At 36.6% G+C, this 26,886-nt stretch overlaps 1 protein-coding gene across 2 annotated transcripts; it reads right to left on the bottom strand.

The window, feature by feature from the left end:
• Positions 1-26,737, bottom strand: prkcq (protein kinase C, theta). Of its 2 annotated transcripts, none has more exons than XM_079623608.1 (18): positions 26,628-26,737; positions 18,590-19,017; positions 15,581-15,780; positions 15,252-15,312; positions 14,208-14,388; positions 13,396-13,427; positions 13,205-13,290; positions 12,633-12,762; positions 11,459-11,568; positions 9,380-9,518; positions 7,557-7,714; positions 6,897-7,070; positions 6,455-6,546; positions 6,278-6,340; positions 3,876-4,014; positions 2,885-3,073; positions 2,647-2,775; positions 1-1,842 (listed from the first exon to the last, which is right to left on the bottom strand). In XM_079623608.1, exons 2-18 carry the CDS (start codon positions 18,705-18,707, stop codon positions 1,684-1,686), a joined length of 2,160 nt encoding a protein of 719 aa, XP_079479734.1. In that variant the 5' UTR covers positions 18,708-19,017; positions 26,628-26,737; the 3' UTR covers positions 1-1,683. The 2 variants fall into 2 exon arrangements, with proteins under 2 accessions (XP_079479734.1, XP_079479735.1); XM_079623609.1 differs by lacking the exon at positions 26,628-26,737 and adding an exon at positions 19,660-19,786.
• Positions 26,738-26,886: the final 149 nt, after the last annotated feature.

The raw sequence follows: 26,886 nt of genomic DNA, 5'->3' as shown, positions 1-26,886 counted from the left end.
GTCTCTCTAAATATATTCAGTTTTAATGCACTACACATTAATTTTCAAGAATTCACATATAACTTTGTACAATCCAAGAACATAACAGAATCCCACTGAACGTACAGTTTGCTACAGTGTATTTTGCCCCTACACATCTATACAATAATTCAGTAGCCTATGTTAATAGCCATTATTAAAGATAAGGACACCAGCACATTGATTCTAATAAAACATATTGAATCTAATATTCTTTTTTTTAATGACTTTGATGATGCACAACCATAGCCTATGACAACAAATGCATTTCAAACAAATACAACCCACAATATGAGATGTGAAGCTTTATCAAATTCTTCACCTGCACAACTTCACGTTCGTCACTCCCATATTTAATAATGTAGACATAGGCTACACTGTTGCCTGGGATTCATTGGCCTTTTTTGTAGCTTACGTCATTATACCAGCAGGTGGCGATAAGTGTCTCATTCACTCTGACTCGTTAAAAACGGTTACATCAGGTAAGGACAACTTGTGAAAAAACAACTTGTGTTTGATTCTATATTGAGTTCGTTTTCAATGGCTGAGCAAAAAAAAAAAAAAATTATTATGGCAATATTGTGTTTAAAATTAAAAGTTAGTCACTATTAAAGACCCCCTGTGGTGAAAATGTCTATATGGCTATGTCTTTTGTTTTTAATGTTATGTCAACACCATTGCTGAGTATTTTCTCCCTATAACTGCGGTGAACCAAAGACGGTCTCAAAAACGCGTTTGAAATCGATGGTGTTTCTGACGTCACAAACTACCTTGTAACCAATCACGTCAAAGTGCGGGCGGGCTCTGCCATATCATTATCTACTACAAAGCAGGGGAGTCTCAAGAGAAGCCAGGTTATCAAGGTATATTTGTCTGTTGATATTAAAATTCGGGTACATTTAGCAATATTGCAGGTGAATTATATATATATTGTCTATGTATAATTCACCTGCAATATTGCAAAATTACGGTGTTATGGTGAATTGTGTCTTTCTCCACTGACATTCTAAGTTGTTCAAAACATTTCTAAGGATGCTGATTGTTAGATTGTCTGAGTCTGAGATGGTGAACGGGAATATGGTTTGTGTAACATTAGCAACACATTATCAGCTGTTTGATAATATAGTCAAGCCAAAGGCGTTTAAGCACATTGATCACCGTAATGTGTCCGACGTTGTAGAGAGCGATTGCCATTCTGATACATCGACTTGTAGACAAGCCTGTGTGAGTGAGTGGAGGTGGGGCTCATTTGAATATTCATGGATCTGGGTATATTAAATTAAGCAACCCATAGTGTCTGCCCAGATCCGGTACACGTGGAATCCACACTAAATTAAATATGCCAATTTGGTGATCAAAGATGAGTTTTAAGGGATAAAATGATTGACTGCAGGGGGACCTTATCTTACTGTTTCTGTTAAGTTGTTTGAAACCCCCTGAACCAACATGTTCTTATTTTGCTAGTTCATTATGCTCTTTTTGTGTTCCACCTCACAAAAATGCAAGGAGGCATTTATAATTTGACACTACTGTGTCTTTTAATCACTGCACATTGTATGAAATGAGGTTGACTAGAGGCTGTTATGATGTTCATGTGAGTGTTTGTCTTTTGCTTTGGACCTGTTCACAGTATTTGCACAAATGTCTTTAATGAATGTTTGTGAGTCAGGGGTTCTTGAGACGGGCCATGACGGGGTTGATGAAAGAGAAGTTCTCAAACATGCTCTGGTCCACGCTGTTGATGATGATACGGTCTGTGACGGAGAGCCGAGGCTTCTCGTTTATGAACTCCTTGTCGAAGTTACTACAGTCACTTGCTGATTTCTGTAAAGAGAAAGGCTCAATGTGTCAGTCGCAGGTAACAGTTTGTGACGAACTCCGTTCCAAAATCTAGTGAGCTGCTGCTTTGCAGTTTAAAGGCATACTATGCAGTTTCTGTTTTTTTGTCAAACAGCGACCCCTAGAGTTGCTGTTGAGTACTTGCATTTAACGTTACTTTTGTAAATACCACACGCAGAGCCGTCTCTGCACTCAAGGCCTGATCCCCTCTTCGTTTTCTTCGTCGAATCTGCCATGATTCACGTCTGAAATGCGTGCTAGTGTCTTCCATAGAGGCTGCTTCATATGTTGTTGTACGTGACGTCGTGCCGTAAAGCAAGTCGTGATTCTCGCGAGATTTGTCAGGGCGCCATCTCTCAAACCCAGATAGACCCCGCCCCCTGCTTTGCTATCGGGATGATTCGCCCTACGAGTTCGTTTACCATCGAAATGACTTCGAAGCTGTTATATTATGGTACAAATCTTGCATAGTGTGCCTTTAATGTCTACATATGGAACTACCTGCTAAGTCAGGTCCTTAAAGGATTAGTTCACTTCAAAATAAAAATTCTGTCACCATTAGCTCAACCTCAAGTTGTTTCAAACCTGTATGAGTTTCTTTATTCTGCTAAAAACAAAAGATATTTTGAAGAATGTCGATAACCAGACAACTGATGTACACCATTGACTTCCATAGTAGGAAAAAAAAATACTATGGAAGTCAATGGGGTCCATCAACTGTTTGGTTGTAGGGAGCTCATTAGGTTTTGGAACAGAACAGCAGACTTTTAACGGCTGTAATGAACTTACCACAGTGGGCCTGAAGGGCGGCTCCACCTGTCGTTTCTCCAGTGCGTTCCAGTCTGTGTCTTTGAAAAACGGATGCTGTCGTATATTTCCTTTCACGCCCAGCCTTTTCTCCGATTCCCGGACAAATAGCTAGAACCGGTCATAAAACACCCAGTTATAGTTTATAACAGACTGAGACTCACAAATCAGAATAAAGGGTTCTTTTGTTGTTGTTGTTGCATCGTTAGCTCAGACGTACCTTTACAAGAATGTCCTTCGCATCTCTAGTTAACCAGCGTGGGTAGCATGGGTCATCGGTGCGAATCGACTGAAACAACTCTTCCTCGTCTTGTCCATGAAATGGGGATTGGCCAGTCAACATCTCATAAAGAAGGACACCAAATGACCACCAGTCTACAGAAGTCCCATATTTGTGCCCAAGCAGAATCTGTGAAACATACAACGTATAGTACAAATATCTTTTATTTTGATTTTAATTTGATCTCAAATTATGTAATTATTTTTAATTGAAAAAATAGTAAAAACATGTGTGTGGGAATTTGGGGAAATCCCCAAAATGTGTGTGTCGGGACATTTCCAAAAATTCATATTTGATCACAAGAATAAATGACACTTTACTATACACGGGTTTCTGTGCAACGTCATCACGTAGATGCGCGCGCATCTAAGAGGCAGAAAGCAACAGTCTTTACGGCTATATCTAGCAGAAGCAGAGATGACGCGGAGCTGTTGTGCTGTAAACTAACCTAAATGCATAGGGTATGTCATGTTTTTTGATTCGCAAACTTAGTTGGACAATTTCATACTAGTAGTCAACTAACTAACTTTTTACATAATGTTATATTAATATGCAAATGAAACACAAGCAAACAGATTCAACTCTGAAATTGCAGTTTATTATTGAGTCAACAAGAATTTACAAACAATGTGAAATCTACGTTAATTACAATGTTCTTTTACAGAACTCGGCATAACATATAGCGGTCTTGCCTCTTGGATGCGCGCGCATCCGGTATTGTTTGTATACAAGAAACCTGTGTATATATTCACATAGAAAACAGCTGTTTTAAATTGTCAAATTATTTCACAATATTACCGTTTTTGTTGTTGTATTTTTAATCAAATAAATGCAGCCTTGGTGAGCAGAAGAGACTTCTTTTAAAAACATAAAAAATCATACCGATCCAAAACTTTTGACTGGTAGTATATAATTATTGTGGTATCCTCACCTCAGGGGCGATGTAGTCTGGTGTCCCACAGAAGGTGCACGTTCTAGCTTCTCCAATCATGTTCTCTTTACACATGCCAAAGTCTGCAATCTTGATGTGACCATCAATGTCTAGTAAAATGTTATCCAGCTTAAGATCTCTGCGAAGTTAAAACACGCATATAAATCAGCGATGTCCTTTGAGGAAACAACGTGCTTGCTGTTTTTTATTTTTTTTAATTTACTGTAAATTCATGTTCCAGTTACACTTAAAGGAAAAAAAAGAAAAAAAAAGAATTTGCCTGAATCTTTTGACATATAAGAGGTCTTTGTACCATTAACCCTTCCTGCAAATTTTAAAACGCCCTCCTCGTTACTAGTTTTTTTTTTAAATCCGCTTTGATACTTTTTTCACAAGGTGTACATTTTCTCTTTGTACTATTATCACAATAGCCTATCAAAAGTGCACTTTTTTCAAACACTTCAGCATGTGGAAGAATTAAAAAATGTGGGCGTTGACTTGATACTGTTTCCTATGCAATGACATGAACCAATCATAACAGTGGCCGCTTACTATCAAGCCTTAAAGGATAATTCCGGTATTTAACACCTTGAGTCTATATTGTAGTTTGTTTTGGATGAACAAGAGTGGTGGACAACATTTTTTTGACAATGGTTCCTCTCTCTCGAGTTTTTGACTATAATAGAATTGGCCATGGACCCATTTAACATTGGAGTCAATGTCATTAAAACAGCCAATAATGTTCGTTTACAAAACTGTTAAACTCACCGAGTGGTTAGTGGTGTTCGTTGATGATTATAAACAATATATCGTCCCAATATATGATTCCAATCCATTTATTTTGCTATAGTAGAACTATTTTTTCAGACACTTCACAACCGTGTAACTTCCGCTCAATATTTGAATCTGAAGCGTTAGCACACTCCCGACCACTTGATGGCGATAACCGATGTTTATGTCTCGCGGGACACTCACGGTCACAGTCGAGTTCAACTTCATATTGCACTGGTCAGTGGTCACGTCTTTCAATATTTTCAAGGTTTTGTTTGTTTATTTCGCTTACTCTCCCGGAGCACAGTTGCTCTGCTCGCTAGCCTTATGAGAAACGGAAGCGAGCAAAAAGACTACATCGACCAAATGTAAACAGCCCCCTTTCCGTTTCCGGTAGCGCATTTATATTAACGAGCACTCAGTCCTTCAACAGAATTCAATGGGATTTTACAAAATGACGAATAAAACACGACATAAACTGTATTTCGCAACACTTTTTGTTTCTGGAACATCAACTAACATCACTAATCACTCGGTGAGTTGCACAGTTTTGAAAACTAATGTTTAAGGTTGTTTAAATTGCATTTTCGGACATGCCCATTGACTCCAATGTTAAATGGGTCCATGGCCAATTCTATTATAGTCAAAAACTCGAGAGAGGAACCATTGTCAAAAAAATGTTGTCCACCACTCTTGTTCATCCAAAACAAACTACAATATAGACTCAAGGTGTTAAATACCGGAATTATCCTTTAAAGGTAGGGTAGGTCAGAATTGTCTAAAAAAAACTTTTATTCAAATTTGTTTAAACTGTCTTTATATACCAATGCATAATTAAAATGCAAGTACTCTGAAATAGCGAGTATAAAAAACCGAGTGACTCTAGTGTATTTAATCTTCAATAAACAGCTCATTAATTCCATTCACTCCCACCTAAAAACGGGTGCGCGACTGCGTGGGCAGAGCCAGTAATAGCGGCGGTAGTCATGGCGACGGAGAGTGACAGTCGCGCAAGCCAATCCTGTGATTCGTCCCGAATTGAAATAATGAGCTGTGTTTAATGAAGATTAAACGGTCTAGAGTCACTCGATTTTTATACTCTTTTTATCAGAGTACTTACATTTTAATTATGCATTGATATTATTAGAAAGTTTAATCAAATTTGGTAAAAAGTTTTTTTATAAATCCTACCTACCCTACCTTTAAAGGAGCCGCCCCTTAAAAATGCATCGTTCCAGAATCCACACAGAGGGTCAGAATGAAGGTTGAAAATAATAATTGTATATATATATATATATTAATATATAAAAAAAATATATATATATATATATAAAAAAAACATGTCATGGCCCCTTTAATGTTGACACATTTTCCAGGTCAAATAAACATCACTTAACACTATACTTTTTTTTTAACTATGTAATTAAAACCAAGTAAACTTGTCAAGTATTTTTTCAGCATATCTATCTATCTATCTATCTATCTATCTATCTATCTATCTATCTATCTATCTATCTATCTATCTGTCTGTCTGTCTGTCTGTCTGTCTGTCTGTCTGTCTGTCTGTCTGTCTGTCTGTCTGTCAACGTATAGCTCATTTTATGGTATAGAGTTTCCACAGTAGTGAATACCTGTAAACAATGCCTTTAGAATGTAGAAACTGCAGGCCGCATATGATCTCTGCTGCGTAGAACCTATCAACAAAGAGAAGAGAGGAGGTGGAAGAGGGTGAAACCACAGAAAAGAAGAGTAGGCACAGAGTCTCGGCTTTTTAAAATGTGTTTGTGGGGGCTGCGTATGAGTCTCACGTGGACCGTGGGAGATCGAATCTCTGGCAGGTCTGAATGTGGAACATTAAGTCGCCTCCGTTCAAGTACTCCATCACGAAGAAAAGATTTTCCTTTAAAGACCAATAGAGAAACAATCAGTAAAGACTGGTCTAACATAGCCAAATTACTTCAATATGTGAGAGTGGCTCAATGTGTGTCATGGGAGTGGGTGGATGTACAAAATATGATATTGTTATATTATATATTTTTTCATTCGCTTTTTCATTTATTAATTCTAAAGAAAATGAATACATTTTAAATATAATGGCCCTTCTTTATTGCAGCAGACCCTTTTTATTTTCTTAAAATATTAAAAGTATTTTAAAAATATAAGAACAAAAGCATAGCACATATATAACTACCAGTTGACACATTGCTATATGTCGAACTGCCCATCGCTAAGTGTGTCGGTGTGTATTACCCTGGTCTGGAAGGTGCAGTAGAGGTGTGTGAGAAAGGGGTGTTCCCAGGCCAGAGACAGCACTCTCCTCTCCACCATAGTGCATTCAACATCATCATCCATCAGAACTACATCTTTCTTCAGGGCCTTCACTGCAAAGAACTGCCCTGAGCCTTTCAGCTCGGCCAGGAAAACCTGCAAACACACATACGCAAGATTTATAGAAAATGCATCCAGAATGATGTTCCCAGATGCAGTTTAATAGGATACAGTCATATTCAGTGGTGACTTTTATAATAGTTGTCAATTAGACATTACCAAAATAGCCACAAAATGAACTGACTTCAGGGGACATTGATGGTTCTATGCCAGTTGCTTAAAAGCTGATTTAATTGTGCTTCGCAACCTTTGACCAGTAGGTGTTATGAACTGGTCATACTGTAGGCATATTGCTAACAATTACCAAGTTTAGTTTCAATACAGCAATGTTTTCCCAAGATTTTGCTTAATTTCCTGTTTGGTATTCAACGATTATTCATTGAAGATTTTTATTTCTTCACAGTTTGACCAAAATAATCAAAGGATGCCTTGTATTTAGGCCAGTCGCTTCAAAAGTTAGGCTAGTATATGGTGGCCGTATAAATATATAAGAGTTCAAATTGAAATTTGAGAAACTCTTACCTTTCCAAAGCTTCCTTTGCCCAGCATCTTATGCAAAATAAAATTGTCTAGAATGAATTTGTGGTGTTCTTTGCGTGGGGTGGCGTACAGGGGCTCAGGCTCTTGAAGACTTGGCCTGCGGCCCTTAGCTGCAGAGTCCCAAGAAATACCTTGATGCTCTGTTGGAGAAGAACTGGACGTCAATAGATGGAACAAGACATCAATAAATCAATTGCTCTGTTCCAAAACCTGATTAGCTTCTCAGAACGGCAATGTTTTTTGGTGTTACGCTGCAAAATTATGCCTTTCAGGATGTCGTTTTGGTCAAAATCTCACGCGGACTGTTTCTTTAACTGATAAGGCAATCCCAGAATGCTCAGTAATGGTGGAACGAATGTCAATAGATGTTATTTCTGAAGGTATTTTATCAAGGACTGGTCAAATATTCACAGAAAATAATTTTGTCTAATTAAAACATACTTTTTTATTCAGTTTTTTTGTGTACTATGTAAATGTTGTGCTTATTAGAGTATGACACTGTTAGCTTAGCAACATGCTAATGTCAAATTCCACTGAAATCAACTGTAATTTGAGCTTAAATTTAAATTCAGTGTCACGGGAGACAATCAACTACCTAGTTCCTTATAAGCACAACTCCATTCTAGAGTTTTAGAGAAGGAATGTTCTATGTTTTTATTGAAACCATTTCTTGTACAGGGAATGTTTCAATGGCACCTCCCCACCCCCAATAGCGATCAGTGCGCCAAGACCACCGTGCACACACGGTGTGTTTGAGCATCAATAATAACGTACTCCCGTCTTGTGTGCCTAAAGTAATCGTCTTTATCTTGTTTACAGTCGTCATCCATCAAAACTTTACTATTGACTCATTACTACAGTGACTCATTTAACCATGTATTATTTATATGCAATGACACTTTCCCATGTCGACTAGTCCCTGATGACGTCATTAATGAACAAAAATAAGGCTGAACTCTGTTACACTGCATATGACACATGACACATTGCTGCCCATGCTAGAACTGTTGAAGCTTTTCTAAGCTATTTTGTTGACCACAATTCTGCGCTGGTGAATGTTTCTGTGTGCGTGCATGTGGCAGAGTGATCTGCATGTGATGTACCAGCTACTGTCTGTATGTGTGTGCGTTACAATGCAGCAGTGCATTACTCAGAACGGCAATTCACTTTTGTGTACGATAAGCTGTATAAAACGTGCATTCACCCGATCAATTTTGAGCATCCAGATGGTATAAACAAACATATCTTGTGGAGTGCTCTCAGAGTATGCATTTATTTGTCATTCTAACTGTTGAAAATGGCGTGTAAAAGTTGGCTTCAAAGATTTCTTATCCTGTTGCGCCCTCTATTGGCCATGATCGGCGACTAGTCGACGTCAAGCTTAAAGCGTCATGGGTGGCAGAGCATTAAAGTCTCACAGAGATCGTGCTTTGACACCAAATACACTATTCTCTCCACCATCTCTGATGAAATCGCCTGGTTTTCTCTGCATTATGGCTGTTTTGGACTGACAATTTGACTGAAACCTTTCCAGGAGTTTACGGTTTAAAATGATAATGACGTCTCTTGTGTAAAAACGTGCTTATTTTCACTTTTTTAAAGTATTGTGTCTGCTAAAATGTATAGGTTGAAAGGAGTAATCATTAATAATAATAATAAAAAAATGTCACTCTGCGTGCCCACACTTTAAAAAACCCTGGTCTAAGGTAATCTAATTAAATTAGTCTTTGGTTAGTAGCAAGTTCTACACTCTAAAATCTATTCAGAACTGTGAGTGTGCGTGGTTTGGCATGTGGTACACGTACCTTTGCGTGGCAGAGCTGGTGGAGGCGTGAGAGGAGAAATGGGTAAGTGGCCTGAAGGCTCTCTAGTGACCCCTGGCTGACTCACGCCCACTGGACCCTCTCGACCAACAATATCACTATCCCGCGAACTCCGAGCCTGCTATGGAAAGAAGCACATTGAATTCATATCAGATTAAACGACTCACACCACGTGATAATGTCACACACACACCCTTCAGGCTTTGTCATGCTGTGCCCAGCATGTACTACGTTGAGTTAGTCCAGAAACCTACTCTAACGAATTACTAACATATGGGGCCCTATTTTAACGATCTGAAACGCAAGTGTCAAAGCGCAAAGCGCAAGTAACTTTGTGGGCGGATCCCGGCGCTGTTGCTATTTTCCCGGCGGATAAACGACTCTTGCGCCCGACGCAAATCTAAAAGGGGTTGGTCTGAAGTAGCTTCATTATTCATAGGTGTGGTTTGGGCGTAACGTGAAATAAACCAATCAGAGCGTCCTCTCACATTCCCTTTAAGAGCAGACGCGCTTGTTCCACGGCGGATTGCTATTATAACGGCGGGTTTGCCGGCGCACGCCAGGAGTTCACAGCCAAAGAGACCGATGTTCTCGTCAGGGCCGTAAAACACAGAGAAGTGACATTGGGGATGATGGGAGAAACCCACCCAAATTAGCTTCGGTTAAACAGGCGTATCATTTGGGTAAATGTGTAGCCTAATCCAAATTATTTTTTTTTAAATCTAGATAGATCTTTTTCACATCTTCACGGACACAAGCTCCCTCGTGTGTTAATATTTTTCCTTGTAATAATGTATGATTTGCAAAAATGAAAACTGCTGCATCTGTTTATAATTATTAGAGAATCAAAGTGGATGCGCGTTAACACACTACATTATGGCCAAGCACGCGCCCTTAAAATACCATATCACTAACGCGCAACGCGCCACTGTCTTTAGACTGTTTTTATCCTGATCAATGGCGCAATTGCTTTCTAAACCTGGAAAATAGCACCAGGGGAGTTTTGCGCCGGAACACGCCTCCTCTTTGCGATGAACCGCCCCCGCGAGCGCAAGTTCATTCCCTAATTTACCGACGTGCGTCTGTGGAGGGAAAAGTCCGCTGTGCGCGGGTGCAAAATAGGAATGATACATGCGTCGGTGTTCAAAGTCAATTGCGCTGGGTGCAAGATAGGGCCCATGGTCCCTTTGTACATGACTGCTTTAATCTGCATTGTGATGAACACTTTCATTAAATTAATATGGCGGATGTGTGTCAATAGATACAAACAGGGCTTACATTAAGCCAGGATTCAATTAGTTCATTAAGCCTTTGTTCAATTAGGACAATTAAGTAGCTTTTATAAACGTACCTTTGAAAAAAACATTACTGATGTGCATCTTGAGACAAAACAATGGCACTGACATATTTTACGATTTATCAGTGCAAAACAGCTCAATAAAGCATTTTAGTCTGGGACTTTTGCCTTTTGTCTGTAGAACCGGGGGATTGATTATACATTTATATAATCCAGTACTCTAAATCGTTTTTAGAGCATGACATTGTTAGCTTAGCATCATGCTAATGCCAAACTCCATTGGAATAAACTGTGCATTACTTGAGTCTGTTGCGCTATTACTGTAGCTGCTATGAGTGGCTTGTTAACAAAAGTGCCACCCATGAAGATGGTAACAAACTTCAGTAATCAAGGGGGCGATACAGCTACCTTCAAATGTTTGTGCCATTAAACCCATGTGCCATTAATCCCATGTGTTATTAGGTACTAGCTACTAGCTAGGCTATTAACATGTAGAGTTTAATTAGCATGTTCTTCTCAAACTGTTGCTTTGCTGGACAGTAAGTTGATCTAAAAGAGACAACTAAATGCGCAGTCACATTAGCAAGATTTTGGCAAAACCCAACGTGAACTCTTACAAAATCTGCCTATGGAAAAATTGTGAAATTCCTCTGCTAAAATGACTGGATTACATTAGCTAAAACTCGCAGAACAGTAAATGAAAATGGTGTGACATCTGTCTCATTGCATAGCATGTGTGGGTCATGGTGTGTGTTTCTTCCAACCTGTTGAGTGGTCTCAATCATAGCCAGGGCCTCTGCCATTAGCTTCTGGTTGACGCCACAGAGGTTTGCTACTTTCCTCTGACATTTATGGTGAACGTTCATGCCACATTCTGCAATGAAAACACACTTAAAGCACTAAACTAAAATGCAAATCTAAAAATGTTATGTGGATATTTGTATACATTTAAAGTATATAAAACCATGGTTATGCATTTTACACAGTTGCTTTGCATTGTATTTACTTTGTGTTGCGTCAGTGGGTTTCATCTAAATGCAACTGGTGCAAAAAAAAATTCAGGCTTTAGGGGTCATTCTTTAAAACAGATTTGCTTCCTTTATTAATGTTCATTATTCAGTTTTAAAAATGAATTGGCGCATGCCAACTTTTAATTTGTTTATACATAATTTTTTTGAACTTCAGTTATTTAGTAACTTAGCAACTTTATTTTTACTTAAAGCTACACTGTGTAGGATTTTCTCCCATCTAGCGGTGAAATTGTATATGACTACCAACTGAATATTACTTTCTAGCCCCTCCCATTCCAAGGGCGTTTTAACTCCAACGGTGGCCGTATTATTTCAAATCTGCCGGCAGTCACAAGTAATCTCCCCCTCGCATTCGTCACGGTGCCACTGAGTGTAAAAACGCGAAAGGCGAAGCTTGAATTTCCAGGTATGTCCCTCTTTGGCTAATGTATTTTCAAGATGGAGGAGCAACATGGCTTCCGCCATTCAATCGACTCACTCGTATGTATTATAAATGGCAGAGTCTACGCTTACAAGAATACTTGATTAGTTGGTAGAAGTAATTATACATTAATGAGCACATATCATTTTGAAAGAACAAAGTGTTTTTTGCTAAGAATCAACTTAAAAAATTACACAGTGTAGCTTTAACATTTTGACTTCACTTTATTCCTAATATATTATTAAAAAAGACTTGTGCTACCATCATATATTTATCCTTTTAAACTAATAAACTCCATAACTCTAAATTTTCATAATAAAACATGGTAAATGAACTTACTTAAGGAACAAGTAAATGTTTGCTAAACAACAGAATTATATAATTGCAATTTGCATTAAAAATCACCTTTTAAAATGGAAAAGGCGACAGTTTCACAGAATGACCCTTAGACATTCATAGTTGACATGTGGTTGTGTAATGAATCACCTTCACATTTAAGGCCCTGCCGGGCCAGACCCCATAACAGGGTCCCACAGTGCTCACAGAAGGTCGGGCTCATGTAGTTATACACTTTAAACCTGTGAGGCATGTCAATCTTAAATCGTTCCTTATGAATCTGAAACACACACACACACACACACACACACGCACACGCACACATATATTTAGCATAGAGCACATACTGACACATAATGTCAACTTGGAAAACATCCAAAATGTAATTAATTTTTCTGTCAGCGTGACTCAGTAAAGTGTGGAAAGACTATTTTATGACGTCTACCAATAACTGAAAGAGGAAGGAGTCTGAGACAAAAAGATGATTCATTTTATTCAATACTTAGAATTATGCTTTCATCTGCAGATTACTAAAGCTTTGCTGAATCTATATTTAGCCTACAGTTGCACAAAATGTCCAAAGGTCTCCGGCTTAAAAATCAGGGCATCAAAACCCTTTTGTGAGCGTGGAGTCTACTAACAAAACGAAAAAAAAGAAAGAAAAAAAAACCCGCTTTGTGTGCTTGATGTGTTTAAAGGGGTGATGAAAACCTTGTATTTACCATAGTTTCTTTACTGTTTATTGCTGAGCCTGTGCATTTGGCGATGACTTTGTCGATACACTTTTTATGGATGGCGGCATTGCATTCTGGGAATAAAAAAAGAAGAAATGTGTAGGAGGAATCATGACCCTGAGTCAATGGAAAGTTGTTTAAGAACTGCAAAAGCAATGAGGATGAGAAAAAGTACTTACGTCGACACTGATATCCCTGTTTATTCAGGCCCCTGAAGCAGCAAAAGAAACCATAAAAAATATATATTTGTAATGTGTACTGTAATGTAATATACGGTGCTAAATTACAAAAACAAAATATATAAAATATATATTTCTACTACTATGTTATGTTATCAGCATATCATACACTTCATATCATACAACGACTGCACTGTATATTATAAGATAAATCATTTTAATTATTGGATTTTAATATTTAGACAATATTTAGAGCGTAAATTATTTTTATTGATTGATTCAGTGATTGTGATATTTTATCTTAAGTCTTACTGTTCACAATTCCTCAGTGCACAGCATTTTAAAGTTTTCTTTATCAAAATGTTTTTTCTAAAACGTAATAGCATTGCTTCTTCAATTGATTTTTCGGTAACTCTTTATCTTAAAGTGTCCTTGTTACACGTTACATGTACTTATTATAGAAATAAAGTAAATTATGCATAATTACATGCAACTAAACATAACCATAACCCTATAGTAAGTACATATAGTTAGTTAATAATACTCAGTACTTAAATTTATAATTATTCTGTAACAAGGACACCTTAAAATAAAGTGAAACCTTTTTTTCCCATTATTTTTCCATGTTTCCATCCAATCAAATCACAATAGATAAATCCATAAAGTCTTGGCCCACATTATTTCCCCCTGAACATTCAGTTTCACTCAAAAATGCATCAAATCATGGAAGTGGGGCTGTATGTAAAAAATCAATTGAATTTCTTGGTATCAGGGTTTTACTCAACGTGGTTGTTTGAGAGTGTGTATATTACCAGACAAACTCCTTGCAGACTGAGCAGAAAGTCGGCTGAGGGAAAAAGGTGGCGGTAAACTCGTGACATTTGACCACGTGAACTTTGGCCTGTTTGATGGCTCCTCGTCTGTGGTGCAGGGCGAACATCCCTTCTCTTTCCCGTTCAGTATCTCCATCCGCTTCACCGTGACCTGTGGCGTCTAACAAACAAGAACAAAAGACAAAAAAAAGCCCCCTGGTTGAAAAACACTTGGCTAGATCCATCAGTATATGTAAGCACGATATATAACATCATAATATAAATAATAATTAGTGCTGGGCACCGATTAATCGCATCCAAAATAAAATGTTGTTTACATAATATAAGTTTGTGTACTGTGTATGATTATTTTGTATATATACTGTAAATACACACACATCACGTGCATGTATATATTTAAGTTTGTTTTTATTATATATAAAATAAATTAAGTATAAATATCTATACAGAGTATATACATGCAAATATTTCTTAAATATATACATGCGTATGTGTGTATTTATACAGTATATACAAAATAATTATACACGGTACACACTCATACAGGTGACACTTGAAAAATTTGAATTTAGTGCAATAGTTTCAGAAAATTCAACTTAAGAGGTGAAACTAATATATTATATAGACTCATTACATGCAAAGTGAGATATTTCAAGCCTTTATTTGTTATAATTTTGATGATTATGGCTTACAGCTTATGAAAACCCCAAATTCAAAATTAGAATATTGTGAAAAGTTTTTCAAGTTGTAAGCCATAATTATAACAAATAATATTAAAATTATAACAAATAAAGCCTTGAAATATCTCACTTTGCATGTAATGAGTCTATATAATATATTAGTTTCACCTTTTAACTTAAATTACTGAAATAAATTAACTTTTGCACGATATAAAATTTTTATTATGTAAACACAGACTTTTATTTTGGATGCGATTAATCGCGATTAATCGTTGCTCAGCACTAAGTTAATGTACAAATTTGTGAGAAACGGTGTGTAGATCTGAATAAAATAAACACCTACCACTCCTCTCCAGAAAATACCGCGCTTCCATCAGTAAGCGACCCTGTGGCTTCAGTTCCACCTATAACACACACAAATAAATCTTACCAAATCATTGACAATGTATTGAAAACATATATTACGTATCACTTCCCAATCGATTATATTATATATTCTCTTAACATGAGTGTTTAACGTTTTAATTAAAATGTATCTTTTTAAATAAATGACTTTAACAACAACAACAACAAAAATGCAGCTGTAAGTCAATGGATGTACAGTATATCATCTGAGGGAACACGTTTAGTTTTGCTTTGGTATAGTGAGCATGTCGCCACACAAACACTCACCCAGATCTCCAGTTTGCCGTTCTCCTTCTTGCAGCGCGACGCGAGTGTGTCGAGCTGGACCGTGGCCTCCGTCTTCAGCTCAGCCGTCTTGTCCTTGACCACCACATGCATGACCCGTCCTCTGTGGACGTGAGCGTCGAATGTGCTGCTCCAGGGGGGATACATGGTGGGACGCTTCTGCTTGTACACCTGACCCTTTTCTACAGATACACACACACACACACTAAATCAGAGTTTCACACCACTGAAAACCTGACTGGACTAAGCTTTAAAAGTATCAGCAAAACAATCCGCATTATGACTGGATTTACCGGATCTGAAACTAATACTCCTGGAATGATACAATGCTCTGACTGTGTGATATAGTAATCTGACGGAAAAACACACATATATAGAACCATTCAATAGAAACCATGCAATTTTGGTAGAATTTTGAAATAAAGTCAACATGACATTTCTATCTTTTTATCAGTGCATTATCCTGGTCTTATTGTGCATGATGCAAGAATGCATGTTAGAAAAAAATTTTGTCTTCGTAATTTTTCGTTACTTGCTCCGCCTCTGAAACAACATTCCTTTTTGCTGACATCCAAATGAAAGCAGGTGGTTGGAGGGGAGGGGCTAAAAAAAATAAAAGGACTTGATTGGTGTGTAACACCCACTTTTCACAATCCACCCAATCAAATAAATCACATTCAGCCCTGCAATCTTTGTAAATTCAATTTTCACGTCAAAACCGGTTGCGAACACTCTTTCATGTTGAGTTAAATTTGTAATTTTGCATCCGACACATTTCAAAAACAACAACTGGACATGCGGTTTATCTGGCAGTGAAGATGTTTCATAGACGTCTGAGGATGACGTGACACTTTATATATTTTAACAGGTTTGTGTGGTTGTGGTCTGGTTCTAAAGAATGAAACCAAAAGGGTTGCTGGGAAATCCTTATGTCTGCAAATACTGCTCAGTGGCCATGTCTTGAGTGATAACAAGTGTGTGTGTACAACTGCATATCAGTTCATCTGATCTGATTTACACCCGCATGTAGAGGTCAGTGCAAGTAAATGTGCTTAAAAAAATAACCACAGTCCTCAAAAAACATGCATGCAGTTGTGTGAGTCCCAATGCACTTTTGCAGAAATGGTTCCTTTAATATAAATTTGATTCTTTGTTAGTTTGCTGCGCTGATGTTGCCATTGACCTTCTCCACTGTGATTGGGCGGTTGGGTAAAAAGTGACAGTGATGAGCGTTGCGTTTTACACAAAGTTGAACACACTTTTTGACATATTACCTGCATACAGCATCTTCACAACTTGAGTTATCACACATTTGGCTGTCAAAATGCTACCAGACATGATTAAAATGGTGCTGGCTTCACATTTTAGGAAACTGACTGTCTCTCTGTCATCAAAAACGAATTACTTTGCTGAATAGTTAGTCTAATGACTAAGAAGTACCCCTCTTTAAAATTGTGGGAAGTTTGTGAGATGAATCACAAGAATAATGGGAAAGAAACTAAACCACCCTTTTACTGACAACGACACTTATGACACATTTCCCTTAAAATAAAATGTACACTTAGACAAATAATATTCAATAAACTTTGACCAAACGCATTGCTTGCACACTTTTCACAGTTTCACCTACTGAGAACTGAGTGGGTGGGTCATGTGGGTGTTTTATTCCACTATGGGCAATGTTGTCCTTGTAGACTTATAAATATACTTCAAAAAAATTGTTTTTTTTTTCATACTAGTTTCTTTAACACTTAACATGTAACATTTTAACATTCTTTTATTTTCTTGAACCATCATGTCACCACACTGTAAAAAAATATTTTCATGATTTATCACAACTTTTTATCTTTTGTCAAATCAACTTTTGATAACTAATGTGTAAAGATAACATAGTATTTTGAGTTTCTGTTTATTAAACCATTCTTCTTCATTGCATTAACTCAACTTTTTAATTACAACAAACTTTTTTTTTAAGGCAACAAGGTAACTTGCTTTTTTAAGTTAAAGCAACATTTTTTGTACAGTGCACCACAACTCAAACCACCATTTATTTTGTGGTAGAAATTACTTAAAACATTTTTTTTTTTTTGCATTATAGCTTTTTATAAACCATGACAATAATACACACAATTAAATTATATTTTCAGACTGTTTTTCATACTTTGCCAAAATCGCAGCCTGATGCACAATAAAAATATTCTATTTTCTAAATAATTTACTTAGATTTTACTTTGTTTTCTTTGCACATCACATAATTCATTTTTTTAATCTTAAACACTGATACTGTTGTCTACTTAATAACTAAGCATAAAAACTTTATACAGTTTTAAACAAGTAAAAATGTTTTATTGTAAGATACAACATAAATAGATATGTTAAAATATATGTTTTATACATATTTACCTTTTGTCCTAGACTTTTCAACTTAAAATAAGAAAATAAACAAATATCTATAACAGGAAAATACATTTCTATAAATAGAAAATGCATTTGAAAAAGTATCAAAAAGAAATGACTAAGGCATGGTAAAAAGCTAATTCTAATGTGAACTTGATATAAGTTAAATTCAACATTTGGCTGATAAAAATGCTAATAATAGTTTAGGGTCCAATTCTCACTATTAACACGTTGCTTATTAGCATGCATATTACTAAGATATTGTCTGGTTATTAGTACTTATAAAGCACATATTAATGCCTTATTCTGCATAACCATCCATATTCTACATCCTTTAATCCTACAAACTTAACAACTACCTCACTAACTATTAATAAGTAGCCTAGTAAAAGACTTTATTAAGGCAAAAGTCTTAGTAATTAGGAGTTTAATAGTGAGAATTGGACCCTAAACTAAAGTGTGAACATAAAAACGTAATAATGGCCATAACTGAAGAAACTACTCCGGGGGTGTCTGTTTTCTAGTTTTTTTTTGTTGTTTTTTTGCACTTTACACTTAAAGTATCCTGTTATATCTGTATAAAAGATGTCTTACCAGTCTCCACAGCCTCTTTCATGTAGACGGCACAGTATGGGTTGAGTACTTCTTCATGGTAGGCAAGCCCTGGGTCCATCTCAAAGCTGGAAAACCCAATCCTCAGGAACGGAGACATGACTGTAAACTCTCGGATCCAACAGCAATAGCTTCTGATATACAGCCGGTTAATTCCACTGTGGGAATGCTCTGGACAGTGATGTACTCCTATCTGATGCTTATTCTCATGTTTGTGGTGTCCGTCACGGGTTTCCTAACTCTTAGTGGTGGACCGTGCTGGTCTGGAAGCGGGGTGTCCTTGTTTCTGTGGCATCCAAAGTTATATTTGTCAAATTAAACATTTAACTTTGTCCTTTGTCCATCAAATCTGTCTCTCCAATAGCCACAGTTTTCGAAGGAATGATGTTGGGATGAAAACTTGGAAATGTCTAAAAAGAAAAAGGATAAAATATGATAAATTCAAGATTAGTAAAGTATAATAATCAAAATGAAAAACAAACTTAATAATAAATGGCATAATAAGAATATATTTTATATAGAGTCTACAGTATATAATATATTGATTCTAAATGTAAAAATAATATCTAAATATGTTATATTATATAGAATCTAAATCTAAGTTAACTGAAAAGTAAAATATCTTCTAATCAAATAAGAAAAATTATCCGAATTTAACAATTCATTGGAAGTACATCCATGGTTAGAAATGTCGTAAAACTTGTGTTTTCATCTTTTAATGTTCATATGAATCTGATCTGTTAAAGAAGATTATATGATGTTTATTAACGAAGTCTCAAATAGCTGAAAACACCCTGGTTGTAAGAACATAAGATCATTCTGATATGCTGTTGAATGGAAACCAGATCGAGACTGAAGCTGAAGACATGCGTTATCTTCTTTCCACACTACACATGCCCTTTAAAAGAACATGACACCAGTTCACACCAACCACCAATGCTTCACTCAATCAATAACACTTCACATAAAACTCAGCAGAAAACAAGGAAACTAAGCAGGCTTGTTAAACAGTTGGACCACAGAACCACGGTGAACACTTACAGAGTACTTACCAGTTGAAAGCCGCGAGGTTACTGGTGAAGGGAGAGAAACTAAGAGAAACGACTATTTATAGAAATGAAATACAAAACTCCCATCCAAACAGCCAGGATTCACTTCCCCCGCTGAGTCACAGTCAAACACACACACACACACACACACACACACACACACACACATAGTCGTCATGGTCTATGGTCAGCGAATTACACATAGTTCAAACTTTGCATGCTATTATTGGAAGATTGTTTCCGCAATGGAATAAATAAATGTATAAGATAACTGCAAAATTTGTACCTCGCAATTCTGACTTTTTTCACGCAATTTCAAGTTTATATCATGCAATTCTGAGGAAACCAATATGGTACGGCATATTGTTGGTTTAACTTAAATAAGTGAGTAACCTGGTTGCCTTAAAATTTTAAGTTACCGTAATTTAAATAAAAAAAATTAGTTAATTGAAAAACAGAAGATATTATGTTATCTGAACCACATCAATTATCTAAGTTGATTTGACAAAAGAAAAAAATATTAAAATATTTTTTTTTACAGTCTGAAAGTTATTCATGTTAGCAAAAATAAGAAAAAAAAAGGAATTTTACACGCAATAAATTGTGAGTGGCACTAACTTACCACCACAATATTTAAGGATATCGAGAAATATATTTAAGAAATATATAAAAAAAATAATACTGTTTATAGTAATATTCTGTTACGCGCAATCGACAGCATTTGGGGTGTAATGTTAATTACAACATAGTAGCATTTCCACTCATCCTCAAACAAAAAAAAATAGGGGAAAAGAAGGAAAAATCAGTTGCGGAAGTGCTTATTATGGAAGTAAATGGAGGCAATTTTTGGAAGCTTTAAAGGAACACTCCGACTTTTTGGGACTTTAGCCTATTCACCTTATTCCCCAGAGTTAGATAAGTCCATACATACCTTTTTCATCTCCGTGCGTGCTATAAGTCTGTTTGACGCACCCACCGCTAGCCTAGCTTAGCACAAAGACTGGATGTAAATGGTTGCAGCTAGCATACTAATCCAAATAAGTGACAAAATACGCAAACATTTTCCTATTTACATGTTGTGAATGTGATTTGTATAGTCACAGAGTGTACAAAAAACAAAGTCAGATGAGACACAGACATATTTTAACCGTATAAATACTGGGAACTATATTCTCTGAAGGCGAAGCACTGCTACTTGGGCGGAGTGATAACCGCAGCACCTGAGACGCGCCGTGGTGAGGAGCAGAGAGTTCGTTCAGAGCGCGTCTCAGGTGCTGCGGTTATCACTCCGCCCAAGTAGCAGTGCTTCGCCTTCAGAGAATATAGTTCCCAGTATTTATACGGTTAAAATATGTCTGTGTCTCATCTGACTTTGTTTTTTGTACACTCTGTGACTATACAAATCACAACATCTAAAATATGAAAATGTTTGCGTTATTTTGGTCACTTATTTGGATTAGTATGCTAGCTGCAACCATTTACCTCCAGTCTTTGTGCTAAGCTAGGCTAGCGGTGGGTGCGTCAAACAGACTTATAGCACGCACGGAGATGAAAAAGGTATGTATGGACTTATCTAACTCTGGGGGATAAGGTGAATAGGCTAAAGTCCCAAAAAGTCGGAGTGTTCCTTTAAAAGCGAAAATGAGAAACTTACAATTTTAGTAAAGCACTTACATACATCAGTTATTCTGTCAATTTATGTAAAGTCGTTATCGTACTTTTTTCCGGTCGTTTTAGGTTTTTAACATTATGTTGTCTTTGCAACAAAGATGTAAAATTGGATGTAACTACACAGAAATGGTTAGTAAGCGATTTGTTCACACTAAAATCCCTGTGCGCATACTATTTACGTCTGGAGGCAATACTATTGAAAAGTGAGGATTTTAATGTTGGCCCGATTTACTTCAATTGTCAGTGACTTGTAGAAAAGTATTTATTTGTAAACATTAAACAACATAACAAAAATGTTGCCAGGGTGTTGCTAAATGGTTGTTACGGTGCTCTAAGTGGTTGCTAGGGTTTCTGAGTGGTTGCTAAGGCGTTGCTAAGTAGCTACTATGTGTTCTGAGTCATAATAGCCCTTCTCCAAGTCTCTGTGATGTTGTTTTTTCATGTTTTTTTTCATCCAATATATGAAAAAGTGAATACCAAAAGATGATTGTAGATGACATGAAAAAAAATAACACTAATTAATACTAATTAACACATTGTTATGCTAAAAAAGTCGTAAGCAGCTAACAATATACATTAATTCATATATAGTTTGTTTCCTTGGCTCAAGTATCTCAAAACTCTCTTTCTTGTTTGGTAAATGCGTCTGCATGACTGCCAAGCGCTTCCTGTCGTTTGACTGACAGCTCAAACCGCACTTCCTGTATCACTGAAGGACTGTAGCGCAGATAGCGAGTTTCTGCCGTTACCTGCTTCTGCTACCAGGATAGACAGAAGAGAGACAAACAACACAGCAGGACACAGACAGACACTTTAATGTCATAACTTTATAGTAGGCCTTTATTGGCTCCATGAGCGTGATGATATTTCATCAAACGGTGTGTGTGAGGTCAATACTGAACTATCCCAGCTTGCGAAAGCTGCAGGGGTGGAAGAAGTGTGGGATCAAACAACAAACCCCTCTATTGAACTCACACACTGGACTGGACTGAACTGAACTGAACTATAAATACATTTGAGCTTTTGCAAGGCTCTTGGGAGGTTCGACTCATAAGGCTAGTTAAAGGAATATTCCAGGTTCAACACTTAAAACATTACATTAATTCACTTACAGTGGAAGTAGTGAACCTGGAGCGTTTATAAGCAGAAATGTGAAGGTTGTGTTTTGTTAAAAATAAATAAATATTATCTGAAACTGAATTCCGCTCTCTTCCGCGTGCTTAAACGGACACATACACCCATAATTATGTCAAAATGCCGCCCCGTCTCGGAGAGTATTCTTATTAACGCAGTCTTGTGGTGAACGTCAACAGTTGAGAAAGAAAACGGATGCGTATCATTATATTGGATCCGTGCGTTCGGCCTTAAAGTGACAGCACCTAATATTCCTGCTGCTGTCTGTCATTAAAGGTAGGTCAGAATTGTCTAAAAAAAACTTTTATTCAAATTTGTTTAAACTGTCTTTATATACCAATGCATAATTAAAATGCAAGTACTCTGAAATAGAGAGTATAAAAAACCGAGTGACTCTAGTGTATTTAATCTTCAATAAACAGCTCATTAATTCCATTCACTCCCACCTAAAAACGGGTGCGCGACTGCGCGCACGTGGGCAGAGCCAGTAATAGCGGCGGTAGTCATGGCGACGGAGAGTGACAGTCACGCAAGCCAATCCTGTGATTCGTCCCGAATGGAAATAATGAGCTGTGTTTAATGAAGATTAAACGGTCTAGAGTCACTCGATTTTTATACTCTTTTTATCAGAGTACTTACATTTTAATTATGCATTGATATATATAGAAAGTTTAATCAAATTTGGTAAAAAGTTTTTATATAAATCCTACCTACCCTACCTTTAATGTTAATCATACAACATAAAAGCACTTTTGTAGCTTTTACAAAGATTTATTATATTTAATTTATATAGTGAGCAGTGTAATTTTGGATTTGATTTTTCAACTTGTGTACCTAAATACTGTTAGACTTGCCTGAAAAACATATTAAAGGAACAATTTTTTTTTTTGGAAATAGGCTCATTTTCCAACTCCCCCAGAGTTAAACAGTTGAGTTTTACCGTTTTCGAATCCATTCAGCCGATCTCCGGGTCTGCCGGTAGCACTTTTAGCATAGCTTAGCATAGATCATTGATTCTGATTAGACCGTTAGCATCTCTCCAAAAAAAAAAAAAAAAATGACCAAAGAGTTTCGATATTTTTCCTATTTAAACCTTGACTCTTCTGTAGTTACATTGTGTACTAAGACCGACGGAAAATGAAAAGTTGCGATTTTCTAAGCTGATATGGCTAGGAACTATACTCTCATTCCTGCGTAATAATCAAGGAACTGTGCTGCCGTACCACGGGTGCTGCAGGCACAATGATATTACGCACGTAATTTCCAATCACGTTGGAAGTTACCTAGCTGGGGACTATTTTCAGGCGCTGCGTAATATCATTGAGCCTGCTGCACGTTCGTGGTACGGCAGCACAGTTCCTTGATTATGTAATTTGTATCTTTGTTCTATTGTATTTATCTATGCTTGTGATTTGTTTATTATTTTTTAGATGCACCCCAATCATTCTAGAATGGTTCATTCTTTCCAAACAGACGTAGAAACGTATTTCATATCGCAATATAAATAGCAGAAAAACAAAATATCGCAATGTAATTTTCCCCCCAAAATCATGTAGCCCTATTATGAACAAATCTTTTGAATTGCATTCATCAATTTCCAAATGAAAAATTGGTAATATCAAATCAGAGGATTTTTTTTATAAATTCACATGAGTCTCCAAAATTCCAAATAGCTACCACATTATTTTATATACACACGCCCATTCAAAAGTTTGGGGTCAATAGATTTTTTTTAAAGAAATGAATACTTAAGTTAATATTATTCACATACACAAATACATATATTATTTACAAATATATACATATTTCAAATAAATGCTGTTCTGAACTTTCTGTTCATCAAAGAGTCGGTTTTCAACATTGATGATAATAATAAGAAACGTTTCTTGAGCAGCAAATCGGCATGACAGAAGGATCATGTGACACTGAAGCCACCACAGGAGTAAATTGAAGGATCGAAACCTGTGTGTTTCAGGAAATGGAGACATCCAAAACCTGGACTGACAACCACATCTATTGTTTGACAAACAATGCGAGTCAAGATTTAACAGCTATGCAAATTCAAAAACAGAAATATTGTGCATTTCTATCTGAGAGGTAAAGAAACACCTGCGTTTTTTTTGTAAACAAACGAGAAGGAAGTGTGTTCAAGGTTTCAGCACTATAACATAGTATATTATATATCACTAAAAAGCAGATCTACTTCCATGCAACACCACTGTTCCATAATATTCTAAGATAAAGAGCAGAAAATTAATATGTACTGTATCTCTTAGAACTCACGATTCAGTGTCTTTTGAACTCAAAAATTCATGAAAAGATGAAAAACAGCACATTCACACAATAATTTTTTCACAGCCGGCCCTTTTCATTCTAACCAATATTCAGCTGCTGTTATTCAGCTATTTGCTGTTATTAATGCTTGTATTCACTTGTTCATGTTGATGTATATCGCAGTATTCTTGACCCATGGGTTTCTGCCACAAGGCTGTTGAAATAACATGGCACCCCCAACAAACCATTATCACATCGTATTTGAGGTTTATCAGCACCATGTCAACCTTTTTAAAGAAATCAATGTATAACCACTGAGCAGTACAACTTTTCATCCACATTTTCTTTTGAATAGCATAAATCATATTGGTAATTATAATGACAAACCTTTCCATTTTGATAGTTAGCTTTATATGAAGGCTATTTTAGGTATAATACAATATATATATATGTATACTTTTTTTTTTTTTTTTTAAGGTAGGCCTAAATGTTGAAGTGACCTGTTTGGTTAAAGTGTGGTTGGAAATTGCAGTCTGATTGTGAGTAAGATGTTCCAGTGCCCGACATTTGTAGTTCCTCTAATTCACACATACTGTGCCACACACACCACAGAAGGTACTTAGTATGTTCATTTTTTTTTCTAGATCAGCCCGTCCAAATGTGTATGTTTTTTATGGATGCTGGAGCACTTGCACACACGGTGTTGAGTGTTAATATACAGTAAAATGCTTTCAAAATATATTTTAACACATCACCTTGGTGTTAACTATAAATCATGCCTTTAAATGCACATAATCCTTCCGAAAATGTGATTCTTTGACAATAATGCTGTTGTTTCCGAGCAATAATTGGTAGTTAAAAGGGTCAAGTGATTTTTTTTTTCTTCTTCTACAAATCTCAGTTGATTCATGTGACACTGATTCTGCTGAGGAGAAGACCAGAGTGTCTTACGTTTTAAAAGACATTTCAATGCCTCAAACTGAGCTCAGATTTGCCAAGATACCAAAATATGCTATCAAAAGAAATATCAATATGAACTCACCATTTCTCACCAAATTCCTCCAAGTCAACAACTGTCGAATATTTGAGTCAATTTAAACGAAACGCACTCTAACTGTCTCCTGAGCTTTGAAAAGAGCAAGATTTGAGTAATAACATCTCTTGAGACCAATAAAAGGGCTTCATTCATCTCTGCGGGTAGAATCTACATCTTGGTAGGTAAGGCTAAAGCCACAACAATTCAGAATGTCAACAACTGATTTAGAATAGACCAAAATAGCCAAAAAAAAAAAAAAAAAAAACAAGCCTTCAATCCTTCCACAGAATGAAAATCCAGGTTTATGCTTTGAACTGCAACAAAACTCGTGATCCACTGCTTTTACTACACTTGTGTGGGCAATGTTAGAGAAAACAGAGAAAACATGTTTCCTTCTTCTAAGTTCTAACCGAAGAACAAATCTTCTTGATACATCCCACACATGGTGTTTTAAAAGATCACATCACATTATGTTTTCAGAAGACTTGAGTTCTCGAATGTAAAGTTAACTTCTACACGGTTTTCTTCTACACGGTTTTGTGGTTTCCTGCAACTGCAACACGAGAGCAGCTAAAAGCAAAACCTACTGGAAAAGGTTGCAGAATGTAGGTGATGGTGCGTTAACATATTATTATTAGTGAATTTTTAGGCAACATTTAGGCTAACTTATACTTCTAGTCAGCAGTTACATCAGCAGCACTGACAGCCAGTGTGTTTCTCTTTATTGATGCAGTTCTGTAGGTTATATTCTTACAGTTCTTACAGTTCTGAGTTAATTATTATAAAAAATAAATAAATAAAAAGTTAACCTGAAGGCTCATACATATTAAGTAAAGAGAATAAAACCAGCACTTACCCAGTGCAGTTGAATGCAGAACTCTGAAAGGACTCGCGGCTTATGGAACTTCTGAAGGGCGTCAGGTTCAGGTTGCGCGCGCACGTTACGCGGGCGCCGCGCGTTTCACACCTCTCATCAGCACACACTAAACTAAAGGAAGCAGAAAGCAAGTGCTTTGCGGTTTGCAAAATTGCAGTTACCTGCAAAAATATAGGGCAGAGTCTTTTAATGGAATGAATGTGGAATGGAAGGCTCAAAGTTCTTAATTTTCTCATTC

Source organism: Phoxinus phoxinus (genome assembly GCF_949152265.1).
Source record: "Phoxinus phoxinus genome assembly, chromosome: 9".
NCBI lineage: Eukaryota > Metazoa > Chordata > Actinopteri > Cypriniformes > Leuciscidae > Phoxinus > Phoxinus phoxinus.
Note: the sequence above shows the minus strand (reverse complement) of the source record. Positions and strands in the feature narration are given on the sequence as shown.

Excerpts from the sequence above, each read along its gene's own strand:
- prkcq (XM_079623608.1), bottom strand. The coding sequence starts at position 18,707 with ATGTCTCCGTTCCTGAGGATTGGGTTTTCCAGCTTTGAGATGGACCCA. Across the intron at positions 6,341-6,454 it reads TTCGATCTCCCACGGTCCAC|GTTCTACGCAGCAGAGATCA; the intron begins GTGAGACTCATA and ends CTTTGTTGATAG. Across the intron at positions 4,015-6,277 it reads TCTAAAGGCATTGTTTACAG|AGATCTTAAGCTGGATAACA; the intron begins GTATTCACTACT and ends TTAACTTCGCAG.